Source organism: Podarcis filfolensis (genome assembly GCF_964270895.1).
Source record: "Podarcis filfolensis genome assembly, chromosome: 1".
NCBI classification, from domain to species: domain Eukaryota; kingdom Metazoa; phylum Chordata; class Lepidosauria; order Squamata; family Lacertidae; genus Podarcis; species Podarcis filfolensis.
This window is the reverse complement of record NC_139604.1, coordinates 33,926,133-33,952,753: the sequence shown is the minus strand read 5'-3', so window position 1 is coordinate 33,952,753 and position 26,621 is coordinate 33,926,133. Positions and strand designations below refer to the sequence as shown.

Below are 26,621 nucleotides of genomic sequence, written 5' to 3'. Positions count from 1 at the left end.
TCAGTTACAGCTTATGATGCTCTGACGTCATAGCCACAATGGACAGGGATCAAGACAAATGTTGTCTACTTATGCTTTTGGAATGTCTAAATGTCTTGTATATCTTACAAGGCGCCAGGCGAAAACATTCCTCTTTAACCAGGCCTTTGGCTGATTGACATCTAATGCCCTTTAAAAATGCGTTGTGAAATGGGGGGTTATTGGGTTGTCTTTGTTTTTATTTATTTTTTTAATTGTAATTTTATGTTGTAAACCAGCCTGAGATATACAGTATACAAATTAACTAAAATAATAAAATAAAATATTGTTGTTATTGTTATTATTACAGGAAGAGCGTTCCACACATATTGGCATCTTCTGCTTGTCCTCACCACCCTCCCCCAAAAGTCCTCTGCTGTGTAGAGAAGAACAGGGGGTGGGGGCAGCAGGCGAATATTTCATTCACTTGTGCAGAACAACAGCAGGCAGTAGGCAAGGACCTCAGCACAAGTGAGGGAAAACACAATCTCTCTACAATGTCCTCTGTACTTTCCTGGGAGGTCACAGGAGAGGCAGAGTCACTTGTGTTGCCATTTGGAGAAGAGAAGAAACAGCAGGAGTCTCTCCCACTCGTTTGTTCTGCAATTTTTTTTGGGGGGGGGGATTAAAACTCTTGCAACATCTCCTTCTAGCCATTTGAATGTGTCAGAAGGCTCAAGAGAGAAAGTGGGGGGGGGGGGGAGATCTAATTTGTGCTGAGGTTTGGAGACTGTTAGAAAACAGCAAGAAAGACTGGGGGGTAGCTTGCCAATTTTGGACAGCATGTGTTTTTGCCTCAGTGGTTCAGTCAAAACGCCTGCATGGCTTTTATCACATGCTTAGTGCTACTGCCTGGGCCCTAGGATATATAAATGTTAGGACCGCAGTGTAAAACATGCTCAGCAACTTGGGGAGAGCAAGCTGAGTGTAATCAGTGCTTTTTTTCTAAAAAAAATGTTTAGGGGTAATCTCATTTGATTCAAGAAAATCACCATTTTATAATTCAAACTGGTAAATGGACCATATAGTAAATGGACAAAAGTACAGAGAGTCACAAAATGTTTAGGGGTATGTGTACCCCTGCATACCTCCAGAAAAAATGCACGGAGTGTGATAGAAAAAAGTACTTCAGTTAGCTTGAAAAGCACGGTGCTGATCTTGCCTTTAGGGATCTGAATTCCTGAGCCCAGGGGCCTATACACACACCCCCAACTTGGGACCTGGTTACCTGAAGAAACACCTGCACCCATAATAGACCAGACCAGCTACTGAGATCACCGAAGTAGGCCCTCTTGGTCGTGCCTCAGCATTCAGAAATGCATCTAGTGGCAACTAGGAGAAGGACCTTCTCAATCGTGGCACCTGGTTTATGGGATCCTCTGCCCTTGGAAATGAGATATGCACTAAGCTGGTTGGGTTTTCAGTGTCTCCTGAAATTGTACACAATTGTACACCCAGGACTTTGGGTATTACTGATATGTGGGCTTGAAAACTGTCCTGGTTACTGAATTTATAAGCTGCATTGTAACGTGTTTTTATTGGTTTTAAATGTTCACGATCAGATTGTGTTCTAAGTTCGTATGGAAGGCAGTATATACAATCGCAGGGTTAGAAGATAAATATTAAAAACTAAGTGAATGCACAAAAATGGGTACAAGTCCAAAACAGTAACATCCATGCTTCCCAGACATTTACCCTCAGAAGCTCCTGACCTTGTTGATACATTAGGGACTTCAGGATAATAGGTACACATTTGAAATGTTTGGGGTGGGCTTATGCTAGCCATCAACTTTAAAACAAAAGTGATTTCCCCCTTGTGGAGCCACAGTTTGCAGGAGAGAGTTTACAGAGAGAGGGTGGTGATTATTTGATGGAAAAAGAAACGGCAAAGAGAAAAAAGATGGAACACAGATGCTTGTTCAATAGTGCCAGTCATGCAGGAATGTTTTTTAGATCTGGGAGGACCTGATAACTGCGGAAGGGGAAATGCAACCAATTAAAACCAGTAAGAAGCAAACACACAATAGCCCTGCTACATACTGTACTGAAGCTTCACTCAAGCCCTGTCAGTTGAAAATAAATAGCAAGAACTACCCTGAGAATGTAACTGTAAGGACAAAGAGCCTAAAAAAAATTCAGCAGAGGAAAAGAAGTATTTTCAAAAGATTGTTTCAGAATGATTGAGCTTTATTAATGAGCTATAATCTACCTTCCTTCAAAAAGAGCACTTTTGTCCCTAGGAATTAGGATGGTGGGTGGGTTTGAATGTCAGTGTGTGAGAAAATCAGTATCAGGATGCAGATGAAATACTGTGTAACTAGTTGTGGAATTTTATGAATATGCTGGATTCAATTTTCACTCAAGATTCAACCAATTTAAAAATTATGTTTACAAGGCAACTGTAACACGACCATTGGAATATTTGAACATATCATAATTTGCTCCCCTTTTGCTACACAAAAATGTATGTAATTAAACCTAAACCCAACCCTGCTTTATTCATAATCAAACAAATTAGAAGCAAATTTACATGATGAAATGAATTAATTGAAAAGGAACCAAAATTTAATTGAGGGGGATTATTTTTCAAGCAGCTCAATATAGGGTTGCTACACCCCCCCCCCCAGGTATAATAGTTTGATTTGCACAAAAGACTAACCACGGTTTGTTTAGCCGAAGTGTGGTTTGCCTGAAGATCGAAACCCAACTTGGCTGACTAGCCATGGCTTGCTTTCTGGCAACGAATCACAATGGCCTGGTTCACATACCACATTAAACCACAGTTAAAATAAGTTTTCATTTAATGTGAATGAGCAGTATGTGTTAAATTGTGGGTGAACATATCAGACGACACAGCGATTCTTCAAATAGCTCTTGTTTATTCACAGGCCAGAACAGAACTGAACTGAAGGGTTCAGTCAGCCTGCTTATATAGAGCTCCAGTACAACATAACTGTAACAACTTTCTGTAACTATCCAATCACTGAACGTCACTTTCGATCCCTTATTTGCATATGTGGACCTGAACTATCTACAGTATCCCCCTGCTGGCCCAGGGTGAGAACTTCAGTACATAACAGTATGCTAGTGCATACTGCTGAAATTGTGGGTGCTCCACTCCTCTGCTGCACCGAGGAGAAAACAACCCACAGTGCGGATTGCTATTATATCTGATCTGAGGCTTGTGGTTTGTTTTCCTCAAAACTTACCCTGAGCGGTAAGCCAAGAACCAGGGCCAGCACACCCATGAGGCAGGCTGAAATAGCTGCCCAAACTGCCACTGGATAAGTGATGCCTGCGTTGGTGCTGACTTCCAGAAAGATTTCACTGAAATCTCGCGAGATCTTGCCAGAAGTTGGCAGCATTGCCGCTGCTTCGCGCCACCGCCGTGCAACCTAAGCAAGGGCTGCTTCGGCGGGGGCGGCACAGCACTTCTCATTTTGCCTCAAGCGGTGAAATGGGACACACTGCCGCTGCCAAGAACAAACTTTGGCTTCCAATCATGATTTTTCTTTTTGAAGAGAAACAAGCCACAAAGTTCAGAAGCACAGAACAAGCCACATCATGGGTTTTTTTCTGGAGTGGCAGCAGGTGTTGGAGAAGAGTGAAGTTCACCCTATTTCAGCAGCATGCACCAGCATCTGTTGGAGTAGTAGGCTCTAGCTTATGCCACAACAAACCAGTTAAGTCTGTAATTTGCCACAAAACTCTGTTGTTTCTAATCCACGTGCTTTTGGACTATGTTCTTAGAGTGGAGGTGTGAGGGAGCCATGCATAATTTCTACAATAAGGTGCTTGAGGTGGAGCTCAAGTCAGTATCAGAGGCCTTAAATCTAAGTTTAAATCAGCTCCTTAAAACTATGTTTGCCAGGACAGGTTGAAGTTTCTCAGTGGTGAGAAATGAAACTCTGTACATAGGCATATTTTTAAAGAGGAGGTGGGAAGTGGAGACATAAAATGAACATGGTTAAAAGGAAAAATGGGCAGATCTACAAGTTCAAGACCAACCACACCTGCAAATACAGGTTGTTGTTTTTCTACTTTCATCACTCATTCACCCAAAAGTTCACAGAAATGTGCAGCAAATTCAAACTGCCTCTAGAAACATCACCTCGATTCCAGTTCTCAATTAACTGGGCATCTTTCTTCACTTGTACACCTTAACTGTAAGTCATTTGATGCTATATGAATTTATTCCAGAACTGCTGAGGAATAAAAATAAAGCCTCTCTCCAATAGGTTTCAATTAAAAGTGTAATCAAACATCCTAACTTCCACGATAATTATAATGATAATTATAATTAACTTAAATTAATATATATCACTAAGTGGTAACAGATAAATTGGCAGCCTAGGGATTTCAATGCAAACAATTATCTCTTGCATGGGAAATGGAGAGGTTACTGCAATTTTAACAAATAAAATCAGAGAGGCAAATCATTTAATGAAGACTTCATGAAGACGAGAGCTGGAATATTTGCATCTGCACAACTGTGAGTGTTGAAAACCAAGTTTAGAATGCAGTGAAGCAAAGTGATGAGGGCATTTTGTAATGAGGACCCGAGTGCCTTACACAGGTTGCTAACTGCATGTATCACTGCTGGTTTCCATGAATATAGGATTCTGCACAAACAATGCCAACACTGAGAGCACTTGCAGCCCAGTGTAGAAAGGTTCCTGCTGCACAAAACCATTTTATTTTGTAATGTGTCACTTGTGAATATCAACTAAAGATAGACTAGGGGTGCTTGAGGAATTTGTTCTTCCCTAATTTCGACACTAACCTAATCTGCACCATTTAGAATCTTTTGGATTTTGCACTTCTTGGAATTTTGTGGTGCAGTTCTCAGCTCAAAAATGATTGTGGTGAAACTATGTACTTTAGGATAAAATACATTTGGAAATGGGTTCTGAGATATTTTTAAAATGCGTATTTTGTGAGAAATACTATTTTTGTATGATTAAAAGGGGGACCAGATCAATGAAAAAAACAGGTTAGGATATGAAAGCATTTGACATTGACACACACCAGGAGGAGACTGATGCACCCATCCATAATCAAGAACCATTTCTGCAAATCAAATGTACCAGTTAATGCCATTTTTTAATTCACCACTACAGATACCGGAAATGCCAAAACCAATTTAAAACATTGCTTGTTAAAATAGCTTGAGGCAGTCAGCTTCACAGAAATAATTATTTTGGGTGTTTTTGAAAGCCGTTTCTAAGGAGAGGTTGAAAGGTGCACTTTAAGGACACTCGAACTCTTATTTGATGGATTAAAACAACGGCAAAATATATTGATGTGAGACAGGAAACACTGTAAAAGTTAATAAACCATCAACTACAATGATTAAGTATATGGAGAAGCAATTCCATATGTTATGTGAGAAGCTGCAAGAGTTTAGTGACCTTGCATCATTTATTTAGCTAAGTGATTTCAAAATTCAAGGAATGATTTTCCTCACATGTCCAGTTCCACTAAAAGGAGCAGAGTCTTCTGCCTCGCCAAAGACGGTGCATGCACTGTGCTCAAAAGTGCTTTCACACACTATGAAAAACAGTGGATTGACCTAAAGCAAGAAGGGCTCTTGGGGTGGTTTCACTACAGATAAAACCTGTAACCCAAAATCCAATTATTCATCAAGCGCTGGATGGATGATAGGAATCCCTGGCTAGGGACCTATTCATACTGCATGGATTTCCATTATGAGGTTCTTGTATAGTTATACTGTTTGAATGACGGGTGATGTGGGAACCACACATCAGCTATAAAGGGAAACACAAACATCCATAACTTTAGGGACCACTGCAGTGTGATGATCAGCACCATTTATAAAATGCACATCCTCTTGTAGGGAAAGACCTGCCAAAAAAGTTGAAAAACATCTTCATGTATGCGACAACGGCCGCGAGAGTTCTGGTAGCACAAGGATGGAAGACTGAAGAAATCCCAACTAAAGAATCATGGCAAGAAAAATCAATGGATTATGCAGAACTGGCAAAATTGACACATAAGCTACGGGACAAGGATAACTGTGACTTTAAGGATGAATGGGAACCTTTCACAAAGTATTTGAAGACGCAACAAAGTGAACTGGACTCCTTGGCAGGTTTTGAATAAACATCCACAATTTTTTACTGATAATAATTAGCTAAACAGTTGGAGGATCTATACAACTCTGTGACATGCAGAAAATAGCATTATTGGAGAAACCAAAGACTGGAACTGAGGAAAGTCGGGGGGTGGGGTGGGGGGATGGGTTTTGTGGGGGGTGGGGGGAGGAAAAATGGGGGGGGAATAAGGATATGTTTTTGGAAAATATGTTTTGTTATGACTTTGAATAAAAAAAATTAAAAAATAAAATAAAAATAAAATGCACATCCTCATCAGGATGGTGTTGGTGGTGCCGGTTGGTGCCCACTTGGCACTGACCTGTGAAAGCACCTTCTTAGTAAGGGTTCCCTGTTTACAGAATGCCCTCTCTAGTGAGGTGCACCTGGAACACTTCCTCTTCACCCAGGAATTTCAAGGCTGAAATATACTGTTACTTGCAACCTAGAAAACAATAGATGTGAGGGTATGTACCAGTAACTGTTTTTAAATGTCCATATGCTTTTTTAATGTTTTTATTAATTTACTTTTAAAGATAGTATTGTTGTTGCTGTCGTGTTGCCCTGGGCTTCTTTGGCACGATCAAAACTTAACAAATAAACCAGGAATGTTTGCAAGAATTAGAACTGTCAAATCCAAATAAAATAAAATGAAGCAAATTACTGTATATTCCACTCAATCAGTGACTTGTTCCACTGTATCCTGATCTTACAAGTAATTCAAGTCAGCCCTGGGAACTATTTTTGCTTGGCTAATCAAGATGGGACCGAGGGACAAGTCAAAGAACAGCCTCCACGCAGCTGCATGCCTATGTGAAGCCATTACTACAAATTCAATATAATGAACTGCTTATTCTTTGCAAATCAACACATCACTTAAGGAGGATGGTGCAGGCCAAACTGAAAGCAGATCAGGGGTAGCAGTTTCATATAAACAAAACATGACTATAAATATCGCATAATTACATGATTATGCAATATGGACACCACCAGTTGAATCACTCATATAGCGCACTCATAAAAAGGCATGATCAGTCACAGAAGCCCATCATGTGACTAGACCATATGTGGCGTACAGAAGTTTAGTAAGAAATCCGTCAGATATGGAGTGATATTCAAGGAACTACCACAGAGAAGCATCACTTATCTGGAACAAGCTCAGTTATATACAAAATCCATTTGTTAAAATGGGTTTTCACAACACGACCCCAGTGGGCTTTTGCTTCTTTACACAGGAGTTAAGTCTGGGCTTCCATTAATACCCCAGAACTACCACGAAGGCACTGCATAACCTTAAGCCTTTTATGTGGTGATGAAATGTGAATGCAGTCTTACTGGAAGTGATGTTTCATGAAAAATCACAAGGCAATAGCCAATTCACTCATAAGAGAATGTAACTTTCTGCTTAATGGGAATGTTTGGGGTACAATGCAGTCCAAGCTGATAGCCCCAAAAGGATGACGTCACACGGTGAAGCCAATTAAGGAATGGACTGGGGACTAAAGAAGAAAGCACACCCTAATCCCCCAAAGCAGTTTCTATATGGGGTGGGGGGGAAGCACCCCTTGGAAACCAGGAGAGGCGTTCGATACCGAATTAGAATATATCACTCCCTCTAATGGCAAACTCAGGCTGGCCATATCCAGGGCTTTTTTTCAGCCGGAACTCAGTTCTGATACCTCTCTGGTGGGCGCCACTGCCAATCTAAGATAATTAGGGAGGTGTTCGTGGTGAGTGAACTAGAAAAATGGCAGTGGCCATGTCTATGGTTTTGTCAGAAAAATTGCCCCAACAAGAAGCACAAGAGGGGGTGTCTCTGAATGCTCAGTGAGTCCTGAGGGTTGCAGAAATTAAAATTATAAAACGAAAACAAGAAAGGGCCAACCACCATCACTGGAAAAAGCAAGAGCTGTGCATACAGGCACTCACAGGAAGGAGGAATTTTTGAAGAAGTGTAAGTATTGCTAGTTGTAAAGTGAACTACCATTAAACCAACTACCATTTATTTACACAAAATCTTTGCCTTCCTTCTGTGTCTCCTCCCTCAAAGGTCCAGAGGACAGCAAAACGAGAACAGACATTTTCTGTGGTGTTTCCTCGCTTGAACCAGGCAAAAACATTCCTCTTCTCCCAGGCCTTTGGCTAATTAACCAATCTATGGCCTTTTAAACTGTGTTGGGGGCTTATTGTTTTCAGTTGTTACTATGGTATATATGTTTGTGTTTTTATATTGTAAACCGCCCTGTGATCTTCGGACGAAGGGTGGTATAGAAATTTAATAAATATACATAAAAATGCTAAGGCATTTTGCAGAGGGAGGGAGCATGTGTATCTAACTATTAGCAATTACCATTGGCTTGTTTTGTTTGTAGCTAAATGCATTATAATCTGAAATAATTGGTTATGGCTATCATTGGTGCACTCTGCTGCTTTTAATTAAATTACACCAGAAAAAAAATCTGAATTAGTCCATGCATTAAGAAGGAACACCTAACAAGTGATACATGCAACAAAAACAACAACAACCAGGGAGCAGGGGCTATATAATTTCTTAAATTATACACTTAAATTATGGGAACACTTATCTTCTAACGAGGCAGTCATGCATGAATCAAGTCAGAATAAAATTCTACTGAGTTCAATGGAACATACTCTCCAAAAAGTGGGTATACGGTCACAGTCAAAGGCTTGCATTTTAAAATGGTCTTAAAATCTTTTTAGAATGGTTCAGTGGAGGAGTTGCACTTCTGAAAAGTTTGTTCATAGGAACAGTTTCATAGGTTATTCTGAACCAAAAATCTTTGGAGTAGAACCAAAAAGGTGAGACAAAAAATCTCAATGTTTGCCAAAACATAGGACAGTCCTCTGTTTCGAAGGTGTCATCTATTTGAGGGCTGTCTAGTCCAAGTCTGGTTTAAACCATAAAAAAAGAAAAGAAGGAGGCTTGAAGTTGCCCATCAAGTTAGCAGCACACAGGAAGCACACAAGAAACCCGGTGTTTTCCCTATTATGTGCGGTATTTCTATTTAAAATACAGTAATTATTTCTAAATTTGCACCTACACGTTTTACATTGTCATATGCAAGCTTTATGCAAATTTGTGTCCTCCTTCACTCTGTTTTTTAATTATGCAAATCGTGTTTTTGACTAGGAAGGCCGAAAAGGGGAAGGGGAGAAGTCAATGCTGCCCCTAACTTAAAATAATAAGTCACCTAAATTAATAAACCCATTTTAAGAGATAGTTATGTGCGTTTGTTAGAAATGTTTGAAAATGACCCTCAGATGTAAATATGCATGCATATCTGAAACTAAAGCTGAACTAAGAGGGGACTTATATTTCTTTCAGAAGTATCTACTTCTAAAACTTTCAGCTCGTCAGTGAGCCACTAAGGAAGCTGTAACCAGAAATTACAGTATTTCTATTTGGCAATGAATGGCAAGAGGAAGACGTGAAATCATGAAGCTGTGTTCTACACCTCCAAGACCGACCTTGATTTCCAAATTATGACTGACATTTAAGAGACCAATGTCTGCTTCGTGTTCCAACTTTTCCACATGAACTCTGCAAAACCTGTGGATTCTGTTGCAGTTGCAACACGAGTAGTCATTCTTCTTTTTAAAATTCTGCTGTGCAATCAGCTTGTGGGGATGGGAAGAAAGGAGAATAAGGTAGGTGCAGGGATTGCACCAACCAGCTGTGTACAGACAGTGGGGAAGATACAAGCATCATTCTTTAATCCAACCATATGTTCCACTTCTAGAAGAATACATACTTTTCACTGTAGTACTGAAAGTTAGGGGAAGATAGACAGCACAGAAGTTTGGGATTCAGATCCACCCCCCCCCCCAGTACCAGATATCTGTTCCCATTTATAACTGCTGCAGTGTTTTAACTCCTCAATTTATATTTAAGGTGGTTTATTTAGCTTTTAGAGGTGTCTTATATTTGCTGCTGCTTAATTATTATTTTTTAACTGTGGTTTTGCATTTGTTTTACTTTGTATGTTGCCCAGATAACTTCCATAACAAGCAACTGGCAAAGCTAAAGAAATGAATAGTCAAAAGCAAACGTTACACAACACCCAGGAAGTCATTTTGGCTAAACGAAGCAGACTGGAAAGCCAATGGACCCCAATAAAATGCTTCAAAGTTTTTACTAGTTCTGATAAATGAGTTTACATCTGAAGTCATCTTCAGAAATAGCTGAATTCATTCCCTGTGTACAAAATCCATACTTATTAGCGGCAAAGGTACAAAACGGACGCGGTTGCTACTGATTTATGACAACCCACTGCCACAGAAACATTTCATCACAGCACGGCAGAGTCAGTGATTTGTAGTCAGGAAATCAAAACTCCAATCCGCGCAAGAATGAACAAGCCAGTGAGGATTATTGCAGCAAAGAAAACAAAATCCATTTGGGTGTGTGTGTGTGCGCGTGAACCAGGGTTACATTTAGGGGCGGGCACCCCCTGAAAACACTTGCTTGGAGCCCAAATTCCACTCTGTTATATATTCACAACTCAAACTTCCACTAAAACAGCAGCCTCTGTTTTAAAAACTTAATGTTGATGGAGTGGCCGTGAACTCTGCATCCCTAAGTGCAAAACGCCTGCATCCATACAGACCAGCTTAAATCAACACTCAGCCTTCTCTGTAAATGCATTATCAATGGGGAGACATCTAGCAGCTTAATATCTTACAACCAAAATGTGTTTTGTGGAGATAGTGCAGGGAGTGAAAACATCAACGGAATCTTAGATTACTTTACTCCTTTTGTGTTGCTTTTATCATTACATGGCTTCTTATGAAGTCATATTCCTCCCCTAAGTGCCCTTGCTTTTAGCAAGAGCTGTTTCTTTGTCCACATGTTTTTCCTGGAGTATCTTTATATATGGATTATGGCACTGCGATAGTTTTTGCAGAACTAAAAAAAAAAAGATATTGGTATGCATGCACCAAGAACCAAATTGAAATATACTCGGAGTCCTGTAGCGATTTCATGCTCTTTATTGCAGCTTGTAAAACAGTGATTTAATTGTCCCCCAAACCTCAGGTTTTTATATACATTATTTACACAATGAGTCCCGTCTGATTGGCTGATTCTGCTTCCCTGCTGGAGCCTGATTTGTCTTTTCCTGCAGGCCAATCAGTTGTTGCATTCTACAATCCTACCAGCCTAATAGGCTGATTAACTTCCTCCTGGAGCCTCCTGCAAGCCAATCAGTTGTTGCATTCTAGGATCCTACTTGCCTATTGTTCTAGGATCCAAGCTTAGTGCATAACACAAATGAAGAAGAGAGGGTTTATATACTGCAAGGATCCACGGAGAGTGTTCACTGTGGGATCCATGTCAGCAAAAGACTGGCAACTTGAGTTTTTGCCCCCGCAGCAGGGTCTTCCAAAATGCAACTCTTTGGTTTTCCCAACAGAATTAATGAGGTCCATTAACTTACACCACTAAGATAAACCTTCATCCTGCCCCTTGTGATCTCATTCACTGAGAATCAAGCCACTCCACCCTGTAGTTTAGGTCATGCTAAGCCCTACTTGGGTATTCTCCCCATACAACAGAGAGAGGGAAAGTGGGGCCATGCCTGCTAGTCCCATAGCCTAACCTCCTGGCATCCACACACTGGGGGAGGGAAGGTCTACCAAGAGGAGTTGCTATACACACACACATAGCACCCCCATTATAAAAAAAGGGGGGACACCTGACCAATACTAGATTTGGCATCTGGAACTGAACCAAGTTCTCCCTGGATTCTTTAAATCCAGCGCTGGACTTGTGGCTCTTACAAGCACTGAGAACTCAGTTACAATACCAAATAAAGGCATTCACTCTATCCAGAGCCCTTAACAAATGCTGCATCCAATCAGTCTTGATTAAATCAAACATCAGCACTTCTTCATTGACAAAGCAAAGCTAAGTTTAAGAAAACTAATGTATGCTCATAAAAGGGGGCATAAAAAAATTAACGTTTCAGCCTTCCTAGATATTCTGTAAAGAAACTTCAGAAGATTCAGTCTGTTTCTTGAGAGCTAATGTGGTGGAGATAGCTGAAAGGGCTGAACCTGGGAGATCAAGGGTTCAAATCTCCACTCAACTATCAAGCTCACTTGGTGACCTAGGGCCAATCATTGTCTCTCAGCCTAACCTACTTCATAGGGTTTTGAAGAGGATAAAATTAGGATGGAAGAGCTATATATGCCACCTTCAGCTCCTTAGAGGAAAGGTGGGTTGTAAATGTAATATGTAGGTAAATAAACATAGAGACGTGCAACAATAGTTCAGAAGGAATTCATTGTATAAACCAGTGACTGCAGATCCCTTGCCATTATAAAGCCTCAATTGATTATTTATCATTATATATTCCTAATTTTTCCAAGTAATTCCAAAATTCAGGTTACTATTCCTTGGGGGAAAAGAAGGCGTAGTTGAGAGTAAACATTGAGCCAGTTCACATGTGCCAACAAAGATTGGTTTCGAACTGTGTAAGTGAGCACTCCCTCCTAACATCCCATGATAAGTCACTTTGCAGGGTTGGATATAACTGCAGGGTATAGTATGTGCTAAGCAGGGAATATGACTCTGAGCATACAAGTGAAGGAGGCAGCAAACAAGATTTTTATCATGGGTTGGAGGACTAGAAACGCTATGCCCTGAACCTGTTGCACTAACTGCTTAGCTTTGCTTATTGCCAGCAGTTTAACCTCTGACACATGAAGAAATGTGGTAAGAAGGATTATGCTACTGCAACCCAGTGCATATTTACTGAAAAATATGTACCACTGAATTCAGTGGGGATTACTCTCAAGTATATGTGCATAGGATCACAGCCTCAAACCTGCAATGTGGTCCAAATCTTGTTGAATCAGAAATGCTACTGAATGCAATGTGATGTACTCCCTAGTTATGTGTGCTTCGTAATTTTTCATTAGGTTTCCTAAGAAATCCCAGACTCAAGGATGTAAATTGCATGAGTTTATTTCACTTTTTTTACAACTGTGCTTCCTAGTGCACAGCTTTGATCTCTCTCCATAGGTATATCAAGCACCAACTACCACATCACAATCACAACAAGGCAATCTACCTCACCTCTTTAATATATGTCACAAATTTTTAAAAGGGTTTCAAAAGATGAGTTTTGTCAACTCTACTGACAGTGGTCAAATTCAAGAGTTCATAGCTGAAAAAGACTTTAACAAATGCATCTCTGCCACACTTGATGTGGCACTTGTATGGAAAAATCCCACTACCAGTTTGCTACAATCTAGTTCACACATACTGTGGAAAAATGGAGAGCCTGAATTTCTAGGCCCTTTGGCCTGGTATCATGTGCTCAACCTATTACGTTTTTTTAAGAGAAAAACTATTGCCAGCCTGAAACATTTGCCTAAATTTTTTACTCAAGTTGCTGCCGACTGCATAGATCCTAATTTACTAACAGCATTAGCATGGGCCAGTTTATAACAGTGAATGCAAAACATCAATCTTTAAAAATACAAGTAGCTAAATTAGTTTTATGGCACTTGCCATAAAGACAGAATGAAGAACATTTCTATTTCAGCTGGACATAGCCTGGTCCAAAGCTTTAGGGCTCATCCACACTTCCTTTTGCACCATGTTTCTAGGCATTAATCCATATCCAAGCAGTTTGTTTGTCCCAGTGGTTTCTCCCAGGTTTTACCACTGAATCACATTTTCCACAGTTTGCCATTTGCTCCAATTCAGCAGTGAAATGTCGGTTTTCACAGGGAAAGCACCAGGACACAAAAAAGCAACTACTCAAACACGAACCTAGAAAGTCCAGACCTGCACCTAGAAAGGTAAGTGCAGGTGAGCACTTATAACCTCATTTCTGAAAAGCTGAGACACTGGGAATTAATGACAAGACACACTCGGATATAGGAATCTGCCAAATCAGGCCATTGGTCTGTTTAGTTCAGTATTGTTTACACTGACTGGCAGCAGCTCTCCACACCATCCTAAACCCCTAAACCCCTAAGATGGTCTGAAAGTAAAGGATCCAAACAATGGACCAGCTTAATGACAGGATTGTGCAGCTTGTAAAGAGATAGGCTCTACAACCTCTTGCAGAGGCTTGACAACCATATGTCAGGAGTGCTCTGATGGTGTTTCCTGCTTGGCAGGGGGTTGGACTCGATGGCCCTTGTGGTCTCTTCCAACTCTATGATTCTATGATTCTATGATTCTTTTCACTTCCAGACCTGCTGCAGTGACAGGCAAGAGCTCTTGATTAAGCCAGGAGGAATGCATTGGGGAGAGCCACAAGCCCCTCCATGTACACTGTGGTCTTGTTGGCTTCCTAGCCGGTTACCAGCTGGGCCCACGTTATGTGCATCTACAACTTCCCTCTTAGATGTTCAGACCATCCCAAAATCCTTGTATGTCAAGATACACATTTTGATATCAGCAACACACCAGTGTTTGTGTACCATAAAAGCAAACAGTGCTGTTCTCAAAAAAGCAGCATCTTCCTATCAGTTCAGAGGACTGGCTTAAGAGCACAAGATAAAACACTTGTATGAGTTGACAAGAATCAACATTGCACCTTATGGGGAGAAGTGAGGAAAGTCATTTCACAAACACAGGTGCTATTTTAAAATTAGTGCTTCTGAAACGGGGGTGGGGTGGGGGGAGAATTTGTGTGATAGTCTGATGCACAAAAAAGCCAGTGGGTAATCTGCATGGCATTCTCTTGTACATGAGTACCTGTACTTTAGAAAACACATTACCTTGAAATACAGATATTTTACCTTGGATGACTATGAGAACGCTGGTGCATGTACAGTGGTACCTCGGGTTACATACGCTTCAGGTTACAGACTCCGCTAACCCAGAAATAGTGCTTCAAGTTAAGAACTTTGCTTCAGGATGAGAACAGAAATTGTGCTCCGGCGGTGCGGCAGCAGCAGGAGGCCCCATTAGCTAAAGTGGTGCTTCAGGTTAAGAACAGTTTCAGGTTAAGTACAGACCTCCGGAACGAATTAAGTACTTAACCAGAGGTACCACTGTATATGTACACTGAATATGAATGTAAACGCTACTTTTTTTAAAGGTGTGTTCCTCCTCATATAAGTCAGATTTGGAAATATCCACATTAATGTAACCAGCCTGAAAGAATGGCATGTTACATATATCCTAGGTCTTCATGAGGATGAAGTCAGCTGAAAGGTTTTGCATCCACTGAAGGCAACATCCACAACATCTGTGAAAATAATGCCTGTGAAAATAAGCGAGGGGGAACCTGTGTCCCTACAGATGATGTTGGACTACAACTCCCTGACAATTAGTCATGCTGGCAGAGGCTCATATGGAAGTTGGAATCCAGCAACATCTGGAAGGTCACAGGTGCCCCATCCCTAGACTAGCCTATGCAGCAAAGTTTTTATTTTGAAAGATGTATTTGATTAGTATCCCATTTGGTGGTATTCTACCATAAGATACAACTATGCAGATTTACTCCCAACTAGTTCCTTTAATCTCTGTGAGTCTTAGAATCTCCATTAAGTGTGTGAGACAACTCATATCTCATATGCATACAATTTTGAGCTGCAGTATGCAACTGGGAGTCAGACATGCACAATTTCCACAGTCATACACTACATATCTGCTCTCATGAGTTTCTAAATATATGAATGATGAGGGTTCAGAAATGGTCAAAACTGGAAGCTGCCTCCTTGAGGTTTTGTAAGGGCAAAACTCTTTAGAAAGAAAAGTCTGATCCCCAAGATTCTCAGTTTCCACTTTTCATTTTATTTTATTGTCATTATAGAAAGAGCTTGGCCACTAGTGGCTCCTCTTCCTGAAGAATGCATGTCAGGAGCAAGGATGAGAAGATGACAGGATATGTCCCTTCTGCATCCTAATCAGAAAAGCTGGACAATAGCCCTGTCACCTGAAAGTTGTTTTGTCTAAGAGAGAAGGGCTAAGTGCAAGACAGCATTTGCTGTAGTGGAACATTAATATGTTTAGACTCTATGGGGGAGGGAAAAGATGAAACCAAGTTTGGAGGCAATCTGAAATAGAGAAGCGGTGGACATGGAAACACAATCATCACCTCACCCCTACTTTGTAAATCCTCTCCTCCCAAAGCAGCTTTTCTTTGTTGGGGTTTTATTACATGCAGAGATAGTTAGGCCTAAGTCTATGAATGGAGTCCCTAAATGCATGAGTGATAGCTGGAAAGAGCTCTCTCTGCAAAGAGCATTGGCTGAGATTTAACTAGCCCACCTGGCATTCTGTTTGTCTGTAACACGTTAACTTTTGACATATCAGAATGAAATTCAGTATACACACTTAGGGCAAATCTACAATTTACATTGGAATACCAGCTCAATGCTCAACAGCTGTTTCCAAAGGGAAAGGTGGGAAGGAAACACAAAATGTATTGCAGTGCCACATCTGCTCTGGAGACTGAGATATTGGAACTAAAGCTGATGTGCACTTTTAGGACACCATTCTACTTCACAAGTTTGAACCCTAGCTTAACACCCACACCCATTTTCTTTCTTTTTTCTTTTTAAAAAAATAAAATTTTATTAGCTCCAAACCCATTTTCAAGGCAGCCAGGAAATATAAATGAGTTAAGTCATAACACTAAACTATGGCTTGCACCCCTCTGTTGCAGTCAAGAGAAGCAGATTGGTTTAAAAGTGGAAGTGAAGGTTTCCAGCCAGAGTTTGTGCTAACTGTGGTTTGCTGTTATGACAGACCACTGACAAGCCACAGGGACAGCCACTGCTCAGTCTCTCAAGAGGCTGCAGCACCACAGGGACAAGAGCAAACTGATGAGGCTGAGTCCTAAGCAGCAAGGAAACAAAAGGAGGGAGCCACCAGCTAAAAAAGTTAGTTTGCCTGCTGTACAGTCAGAAGCTCAAATTATAGTGTGGCTTGTTAACTATGATTAGCACAAACCATGGGTGGTTTTGCAACCATGCCTGAACCCAACCACTGTAGCACCGTATCTCCCTTGAACAAAAGAAAGCAGACTGCAATTTGGATAAAATGGGAAGGGAAAGAACCATGTGTACCACCTTGAACTCCTTGGAGGAAAGATGAGATATAAATGCAATAATAAGTAAAAGCTTTGCATTTGAAATTCAAATCCCTGCTCAAGCCCTACACCTGGGTTGCAGTTTTGTTTTGTTTTTTTAAAAAAGGATGGAGTAGGAGAAAAGATCTATAATAGGCAAATGTGATAGCCTCTGAAACACAAATAGAAGTGTGAAGGATTTAGGCAAGAGACTGAAACATGCTCCCACCTCACCTCATTCTTGTTGAGGCCAAGCCAGGGTCATGGGTGGCCATACCAGAATCAGAGCAGGCCCTGACCAGCAGGCAGAGTGAGGTGGTTCCATCAGACAACAGGCGCCAAGGGATGAGGGAGGTATCTTAGAGGACGTGGCTTGCTTTGTGTAGCCTAAGTTAGCCTGATGCCCTCAGGTGTAATGGTTTTAGTTCTTCTGGACAAACTGCAAGCCAAAAACCATAGGACAGACCTTGGTTATAGCTTGTGCTTAGGCTGGGAAGTGCTAAACTCTGAGCCCAGGTTTGGACAAAATGCTAAGCCAAGACAGCATGGCGCATCCGCAGAACTGGGGAGGGGCAAAGTGGTCCTGATCTCCTCTCCCACTTGCATGTTTGTGTTGAGCCATATGTGACGCGACTTAGTGTGACATGCAAACTGGGACACACTCTTGCTCCTTCAATTTTTATTGTTTAAATAACTGATACCTTGAAAATGTTCCCAAGTCTCAATTATGTCCACACAAGACCTCTATAAAATTAGGAAGATATGACCAAGTGCCACTAGATTACTAAGCAAATGCTGCATCACTGAGGGACTTTAAAATGAAAATTTTACAAATGCATATGGATCATTCAATAATTGCCATATCAGGCACTGATCTGCAGCTGTGAAATTGCCTTTAACAATCACTACACAACTTTCATATCACCTGGCATCACCTTATTAATCCTATTTCTCATTGGGGGCTGCTCATACATTCAGCTGGAGGTCACCAAGTACTGTACAAACCTGTGCGAATCAACCCTAAGTTACATTTGAATCAAGGTGGACTTTACAGGAAGATTCCTCCTTTAGGAACAAACACTATCCTGACCTTTGCAATCACAAGAAACTGTAAACAGGAATCATCATCTTAGAAATAGAAGCAATCAGGTGGTAGTTACCCTAATGCAAGAACATTAAACAGCACAGTGGATCACCCCGACCACCATGTTTTAAATCAAGAGTTTCCTAATGGCATGCATGCCAAGATCATCCACACAGAATGTACACCAGTACAAACATTATACAGGTCAACAAGGTCAACAACAGGCATAGGCAAACTCGGCCCTTCAGATGTTTTAGGACTACAACTCCCACCATCCCTAGCTAACAGGACCAGTGGTCAGGGATGATGGGAATTGTAGTCTCAAAACATCTGGAGGGCCGAGTTTGCCTATGCCTGGTCAACAAGTTGTAAAAAATATGGGGAATCTGTCTTGTCATCCATTATGGAAAGTATAGAATATCTAGGTATTCTAGGCATGTTCCTGAATATATGAATACTCAAATGGTGGACAATGATAGGGACATTGATGCAGACCCCAGCCTCATGCACTTTGCACCTATCCACCTTTCAGTCCCAACCATCTCCATGTTGAGTGAAGAAGTTCTGCAGACATCCTTCTACTAGCATTTGCTTCAATGCAATTGGGATCCTGCTTTATCCAGCTCCCAGCCGTGTGGAGTAAATGAGAGTGAAAGCCCCCCCTGAAGACCTTCTCTGCTCAACAAGGGGATAGTTGGGGAACGGTGCACACAGAAGACACTAAGGGCGTGGCTTGCATATGCATCCCTGCCTCCCATCTACAGATACAGAGTTCACAGACAAATGCCCTGAACATACCTGTAGTTTTGCACATAGCAGGTATTCCAGCATAGTCTATGCAACAGCTCAGGTTTTGCATGAGGTTTTGCTACCTGTAAAGAACTGTTTGAGTGACCAGTGGGAACTTGGGAACCCAGGGAATGGCCTGGAAACACCAGGCACTGTAGCTGTTGTCAAGCTTCTTAACCATCTGGATGGCAACCGCCTGGGATGCCATGAAAGATTAGGATACACATAAAATAAATAATTTTCAGAAAACAAACATAAGCACTAGTCAGAGTGACCAATTCTACTTTGGAAATTAGCATCTCTCTTTCTCGTACAAGTTTCTGAGAATTTTCCATACCAAGTACTATCATGCCCCCACCACATGCTCATAACGGAGCTCACCTTCCCCTAAATGTCAACCACCAAACTGAGGTATGCATGGAAAACTGTTCATTAAAAATACATTAAAAAAAGAAAAAACAGCTTCTGAACATTTCTAACAGCTGCTAAGTGCTTGGAACAAAAGGCAAAGACATGGGTACCCCAAATAACAATGAAATGGTCTCAAAAGTAGTTATTACTTAAACATGAACACATGTAAGCATACATGAGCATTTTGTGTGTATAATATTCACACATATATTTCATTACTTGTATCTGGGGACTCCCCACCCCCTCTGCTGTTTTAAATACCCAGTCCAGGCTTCCTTCTAATCAAGCATAACATTGGGATGAATTTGGAAATAATGGACAAAACAAATTTAGGGGGGAAGCCACCATGCCACCTTCTTAAAAATATTCATTCTACACATGATTGAGGTAGCGCAACACAGGCCTGGTACTGAACTTGACAGGCCTGGTTTTTATAAGGCCTGCAGTAAAGCATAACTGTACTAGCCCTGATTCATTCTGATACACTCATTTTACAATGTGCGAGTCGCATCAGCAGCACAGGGTCTTTAGCTTACAGATCTGCCTGCCACAAACCAGAAAGCAAGTACAGTACGCCTCCTTATGCTTTTCATATGCTCATCACCAGCTGAGCGTTTGGGTTGAGCTGCTTGGCTTCCCATCAACCAGAACAGCTCAAAATCTCTTTCTTAACTTCAAGTGTATTCTGGGCAAGACACATGCACGTATTCATACTGAACTTTGCTTTAAAAGTGCCTCATTCCCCCACTATTGCTCTCTTCTCTGAGTTCCTTCTGACTCACCCCTGCAGATCACCACTTTTGCGCGAGAGAGCTCAACTTTTACTGAACTGAAAGCTGTACGTTCTGCTTCAGCATAGGCTGCAAACACGCTTTTCTTCTGGCATTATAACTGACCATTTTCATCGTGTTTCCCTACCCCTGCCTTGAAGTGAACGGTAATGCTTAATTTCCAACGTATACCCTCCTATTAAAGAGAGAGAGAGGTGTAGTACCAACCACATTATTCCAACTAACAATCCAAGGAGCTGGTCCCCTGTGATTGTGTTTGGTCCTTTCTGAGAGGCAATAGCCGATCCCCATGACCACCAGCATGCTAGGGAAATGCAGGACCACAGGCCATACAGCCTGGCCCTTAGTCCATCTAGCTCACTGTTTACAATCACTGGCAGAAGTTCTCCAGGATTTCAGATGGGATCATTTCCAGCTTACCTGGAGATGCCAGGAATTGGAGCTGGGATGATCTGCATGTGAAGTAGATTTTCTATCACTGAGCTACTGTGGGGCGGAGGGTGTAGAATGAGAGAGATATACCTGTTGAGTGTGGGACGAGATTTTAGAATGTGTAACACATCCATTTCAAGCATCTTACTTGAAACCCTTGCCATTCCCCCTCTTTTCCCTTTGACAAGCAAACCACATCTGGAGATGTAAGAAAGTTTGCATTGTGACTATTATTATTTGGATATGCCCCCTAGGGAAGGAGAAGGCACAGATCCCCCCCCCCCACATTGCTACTGGAGGTGAGGAGAAAAAGTACTCGTTCCCAGCACATCACCATCCAATATAAGCAAGTCTGGCAGTGGCCTGGCAAAGAGAGAGAGAATGTACAGGCTGCACAGAAATATAATAGAAATACTCGTCATACATCTGAAACATTAATAGAACATGCCACTCAGTGGTTTGGGCCTTAAGGGAGGGGGACTATGTCATACCATCACTCACTTTGCAGGCAATCTCAAGTAGGTTGCGCACTGACACTTGTACAGTCACACTTTGCATGGCAGCTACAACAGCCAAGAAAGTGCTATCTTGAGGAATAATACCCTTCAAGCTATTAAAATGTGGCATATATGTGGCATATACATACACACACACACACACACACACACACGCATGCATGCAATCATGAGGGAATATGTTTTGTTTGTGTATAAGCAGCTGGCAGACCCATTACAGTGGTACCTCAGGTTAAGTACTTAATTCGTTCCGGAGGTCCGTTCTTAACCTGAAACTGTTCTTAACCTGAAGCACCACTTTAGCTAATGGGGCCTCCTGCTGCTGCCGTGCTGCCAGAGCACAATTTCTGTTCTCATCCTGAAGCAAAGTTCTTCATCCTCACAGCAATCTGGAACAATGGCCCATTATTCCCTCTGTATTTCAAGTGGGGCAACTGAGTCTGAAAGAGGGAGATAAGTCTTAGGCCATCCAACAAACTAGCGCTGGACAGTATGTGGATCCCCAGTGTACTCAACTCAAGCCAAGGCACTTTCCCCCACTGAACTGCACCAGCAAGCACCTTGTCTATCCCCACTTATAAGTGGTTGTATATTTCTGACATATTTCAGGCATTGTAGCCGCCTGCCCAGGCAATGTAATGCTACAATTCCAAATCAACACTGAACTAAAAAAGCATTTCTTATGGTTTCTAAAGAAAATTTTAACTCTATTTATAAAAGGTAGCTTGTAGGAAAAACGGTTCCCTGGAAAGTGACCTGGCAGGTCAAGAAAATACTCAGCGCAAGGAAATAACCTGCCGTAGGCAGAAATATCAGTTTTTAAAAAACAGCACCACGAGTTTCTAAAACTGAATTGAAAGAGCATTTTAACAGTAAATTCTCCTCCTCTAGCTTCCCCCATCAGAAGAGGAACAGTGGAGTATTTCATTTTAGACATTTCAGAGTCTTTCCCCTCTCCAAACTATCCTAACCATAAAAATAAATTATGAGCATTTGAGTCAACATGTAGACATGACAGAGTTATCAGCAAGAGCCTGTGGAGAATCACACTGACAGAGAGGAGCAAAGACTAATCTGAAGAGAGATACAGGATCTTATCCATTCTCATGTGGATATCGCATCACTGGCCATATACGTCTGCATTGACGCATACACTGTTTTATGTTATAATCTGTGTATTTTATGCTTTGGCTATAAAACCTTATGTAACACATTCCTGCTTAATATGGAACAGCGTGTACATTGTTGTGGCAATCTCAGCAGATTTCTCTCCGTCTTGGGGAAATGTTGCCCCTCGAGGACTCTTTTAAATCGTGGAGGGGTGGTGGGGACGGGGGGTGGGAATAAAATAAAATATGCCCATCATAGCAAGGACCATAGGTTTCTAATCTCTGCTGTCAACTTTTTACAGTCCATATTTAATTGGTCTCAGGCTGGTACAGGCTTTAGGATTCCCAGTGCTCAATTCTGGCAAAATACAAATGGCTTCTGCTAGCAGGAAAGCTATCCTGACTTGGGGGAGTACCATCTATTAAGGGGTAGCATATCCTAAATAATAATGAGATGGCAAGATTGGCAATCATGACACCTCAGCCTCCATTCACAGCATGCTGAAAGCTTGCATACTGCCATTGTGAAGCTACAGGATTGTGTTACAGCAACCACTTGTACAGCTTCTTTGTTCAAGAAATCCAAATGCATCTGCACTGACCATTTGCCCAGGCAGCATCTTCTCTCTCTCTCTCTGTCTGTCTCTCTCTCTCTCTCTCTCTCTCTCTCTCTCTCTCTCTCTCTCTCTCACACACACACACACACACACACACACATATATCTTGGAGAACTTCCACCGCTCCCAATTTAAGCAAAACATAAACTCCTGTGTTATTAGTATTCTCCTTTCTCCCCTCCAGCGGCACTTTCCCCAGCTGATGAACATATTATGCATGATAGCTACAACACCTCTCCCCATTTCGGAGCCACGAAGCATTCATGCACCCTGCCATGAGGACAGAAGTGTAGCATGTAATCAGCAAAACGGCAGCACACACACACACACACACACGAAATGCTTCCCAGCTTTCGTCGGAAACACCTATATCTTCCCCTTCTCCTTTTTCTAAAGCTGCAGGACAAGGAATTATATAACCGAGATTAGTTCAGGTGGCTCCAGACTATATCCATCACATTGCCAAGCAGCCCACAAAACAAAGCCTGTTTCTTTGGCGTCCCTGTCCTCCGCATACCTTGCTGTTGCGAAGAGGAGGAGGAGGAGGAGGAGGAGGAGGTGGAGGAAAGAGACCAGCAAAAGGGTGGGCTTTTAGACAAAAATAAAAAACGAACACCCCACTTACCGCCTCAGAGTCTTCAAATCCATGCAGGTACAAATTGTCATACATGGAGGTGTGATAATCCAAAGCACCCCTTTCTCAGTGCAAAAGTGAATTCCCTACAAAAGCCACAGCTGGGATTTAAAACGCAGGGAAAGGCCTAGACAGTAGACAGAGCAGCTCCAGCCTGCCTTGTCAATTCCTCCTCTGGATTTGCCCCCAGCCAAGATGCTATTCATTCACATCATAGAAAGGAAGGTTATCCCTAGAGGCAACCCAGACCTGGCATTTTATCTGCCTTCCAAACACAGAGCATGAAAGCAAAACCGTTTTTCCCTCAACCAAGGGCTGATGACAGAGTCAGGAAAGAGACCGGTGATTGGCTGGGCTGCTGTGCCTCAGTCAACTCACAGAGAATTCTCTTTGATAGTGGATGACGAACAGGAGGGCTTGTGCGTTTGTAACAAGCATGTCCCCGATGATTTCTTCTCTTCAGCCTGCAATAATAATAAAAGCTCGCCAGCATTTTTGAAAAGAAAAGAAAGAGCTGAGGTGGGGGTGGATAGCTGGACAGATTTAACTACCAAATACACCCTGTGGAATAGAGAAAATAAGGGGTTCCCACCCCCTCAAGTCCAGTCATCAAAAAAAAAAAAAAAAAAAGGAAGCCACAGCATTTCTACCAGTAAACAGCTTCGCCTTAAAAGTAAACTGCAATTTGGCAATAAATCGTTTGTTTGTTTTTTATGCAGGAGAACAGGAGCGAGAGCAGACGATGGAAACAGAGGGAGAGCTCTGCTAATTTATGCTGTTTCTATTTAGACATCCCTCCCCGCAGAATTATGTTGCTTAAGGAAGAACTGCAAAGATTTAACAATCACCACCACAGGCTTAAAGATAAAATAACCCACTTCTCTGTCTACTTCCTGGGCTTAGTTTGAATTGCCTGAGCAATATTCTTATTTGAGAGGCTCTTCCTCAGGATGCAAGTCGCATTTTAAAATAGGCTGCTGCAGACAAAACCTCTGAAAAATATTTTATCCCTTAAGAGAGTTATGCACTCATTTTCTGAAGAACCCCAAATTTTCTAATATTTTAGGGGAGGGGGGAATACCAGCTGCACGCAGCCAAATTTGAAACCTCTGTCCTCTCTCACTCATTGGAATAAGCATAGTTTGCAAAGTGCATGTTACAATTCCCCTCAGAACCACAAGCAAGTGGCCAAGAGAAGGAGGTGCATTTCGTCAAAGGGCAGGAGCAATAATTTTGCACATGTTCACTCAGAAATGAATTCCAATGAGCTGAATAAGAGATAATCCCCAGTAAGTATGTTCCAGCTTGTAGACTCTGGCTTCTGAAGACCTGGAGTTCAAAAGCATTGCTTTCAAAAAAAGAAGTTGAGGCATACAGACCACCAGTGGTTATTACAGAACAGAAAAATATACGGCAGTGGTGAGGAATCTGTGGTCCTACAGATGTTGCTGGACTCTGACTCCCATCAGCCCTAGACACCACAGCCAATGGTCATGGATAATAGGAGCTGGAGCCCAGCAAAACATGGGAGTCCACAGACTTCCCATTCCTGGAATACTGTAGAAGATTTGGAGCACTGTACTGTAAATGGGTGTCAAAATTGAGATAGTTCTGTGAGACTTGCGACCAATTTTATAAGAGTTATAAGCACAATAACATTCTTTACACGTGGCTAATCAGTTGTGCAAAAGTTGGTCCACGGAATACAGCTTCTACACCCTAAAGTGTTCACATACCACTGGTGCTAAGGAACAAATTTTAGATGGAAGGTCTCACCAGTAGAACTCTCACTTTGATATTCAAGATCTCTGGTTTAATCCCTGGCCTCTCCCAGTAGGGTAGGGGAAAGTTCCTGCCTAAAACCCTTACAAAGTGTTCCCAGTCAACGAAAGTGCTAACCTAGATGGAATAATGGTCTGGCTTAGCATAAGACAGCTTCCTCTGTTTCTAAAGAGGGCCACATACACAACTTGTTGTCGCTGTTTTCATCTGTGTCCTACTTAATAGAGAACACTCACCTATTTGAAAAGCTGTCCGGTGCAATTTCAGTTTTAAAAGAGAGATAAAAGAAAAGAGATCAGGGGCCTTGAAGCTTCTCATCGATAGTTTGCACATGGACAGCAGATCTTAAATTATAGTAACAGTTTCTAAATTATCATCTATACAGATGAATTAGCAGAGAGAACATATAAAATAGGAACAGATAAAGAGCAGGGGAAAAACAAACATTAAAAAACAAACATTTGCAAAATTAAAACTATTTATAAATATCATACCCTTCACGAGGGCTGTCCCTAACCAATGCCTGTTATTATCTCTAGGGTTGGTAACCATACACCTTTAAGTCAGGTAGAGCTACCACCAGCCCCAGTTATTCTACTGGAAGTCTCCTCAGAATGAAAATAGTTATCCACCCTACTTAACTCTGTGGTCGGTAATACCAAAGCAAGGCAAAGATTTTGGTAACCATGGCATCCACAACCATAAAAACATGAGAAGAGCCTGCTGGATCAAGCCATATGACCATCTAGCCCAGCACCTTGTTCTCAGTGACCAACCAGGTGTCCATGGGAAGTCCACAAGCAGAACCTTAGCACAATTTGTGTGCATTCTTCCTACCTGCAGTTCTCAGCAACTGATATTTAAAGACATATTGGCTCTGACAGTGGAGATGCAGCGTAGTCTACATGGCTAGTAGCCACTGATACCCCTTATCCTCTGTGAATTCGTCTAACCCTCTTTTGAAGCAACCCAAATTAATGGCTATACTGCCTCTTGTGAAAGCAAATTCCATAGCCTAACTATGTGATGTGTGGAGAAGTGCTTTCTTTTGTCTGCCCTGAATCTTCCAACATTCAGCTTCATTGGATGTTCCCAGGTTCTAGCATTATATGAGAGAGAGAGAGAGAAATGCTGTATGCCTCTTCTAAAAAGCCCCAAATAATGGGAACTTGCTCCATCCTTTTGATCGCCTTTTTCTGAACTCTTCCAGCAATACAATATCCTTTTTGAGGTGAGGTGATTAGAACTGTACACAGTATTCCAAGT

At 41.7% G+C, this 26,621-nt stretch overlaps 1 protein-coding gene across 4 annotated transcripts in view; it reads right to left on the bottom strand.

Moving 5' to 3' along the window:
* Positions 1 to 26,621, bottom strand: part of CACNB4 (calcium voltage-gated channel auxiliary subunit beta 4) — a 133,258-nt gene that overhangs the window by 56,838 nt on the left and 49,799 nt on the right. The window contains exon 1 of one of the 4 annotated variants that reach the window (XR_014540447.1): positions 23,565 to 23,925. The exons of 2 other annotated variants lie outside the window; for them this stretch is intronic. Coding sequence is in view for 1 of the 2 variants with exons in the window: in XM_083579209.1 (XP_083435335.1) it covers positions 23,565 to 23,609 (45 nt within the window). In the remaining variant the exon portion in view is untranslated. Of the gene's footprint in view, positions 1 to 23,564; positions 23,928 to 26,621 lie in introns of those variants that run through there. One more of the 4 variants, XM_083579209.1, reaches the window with a different exon arrangement.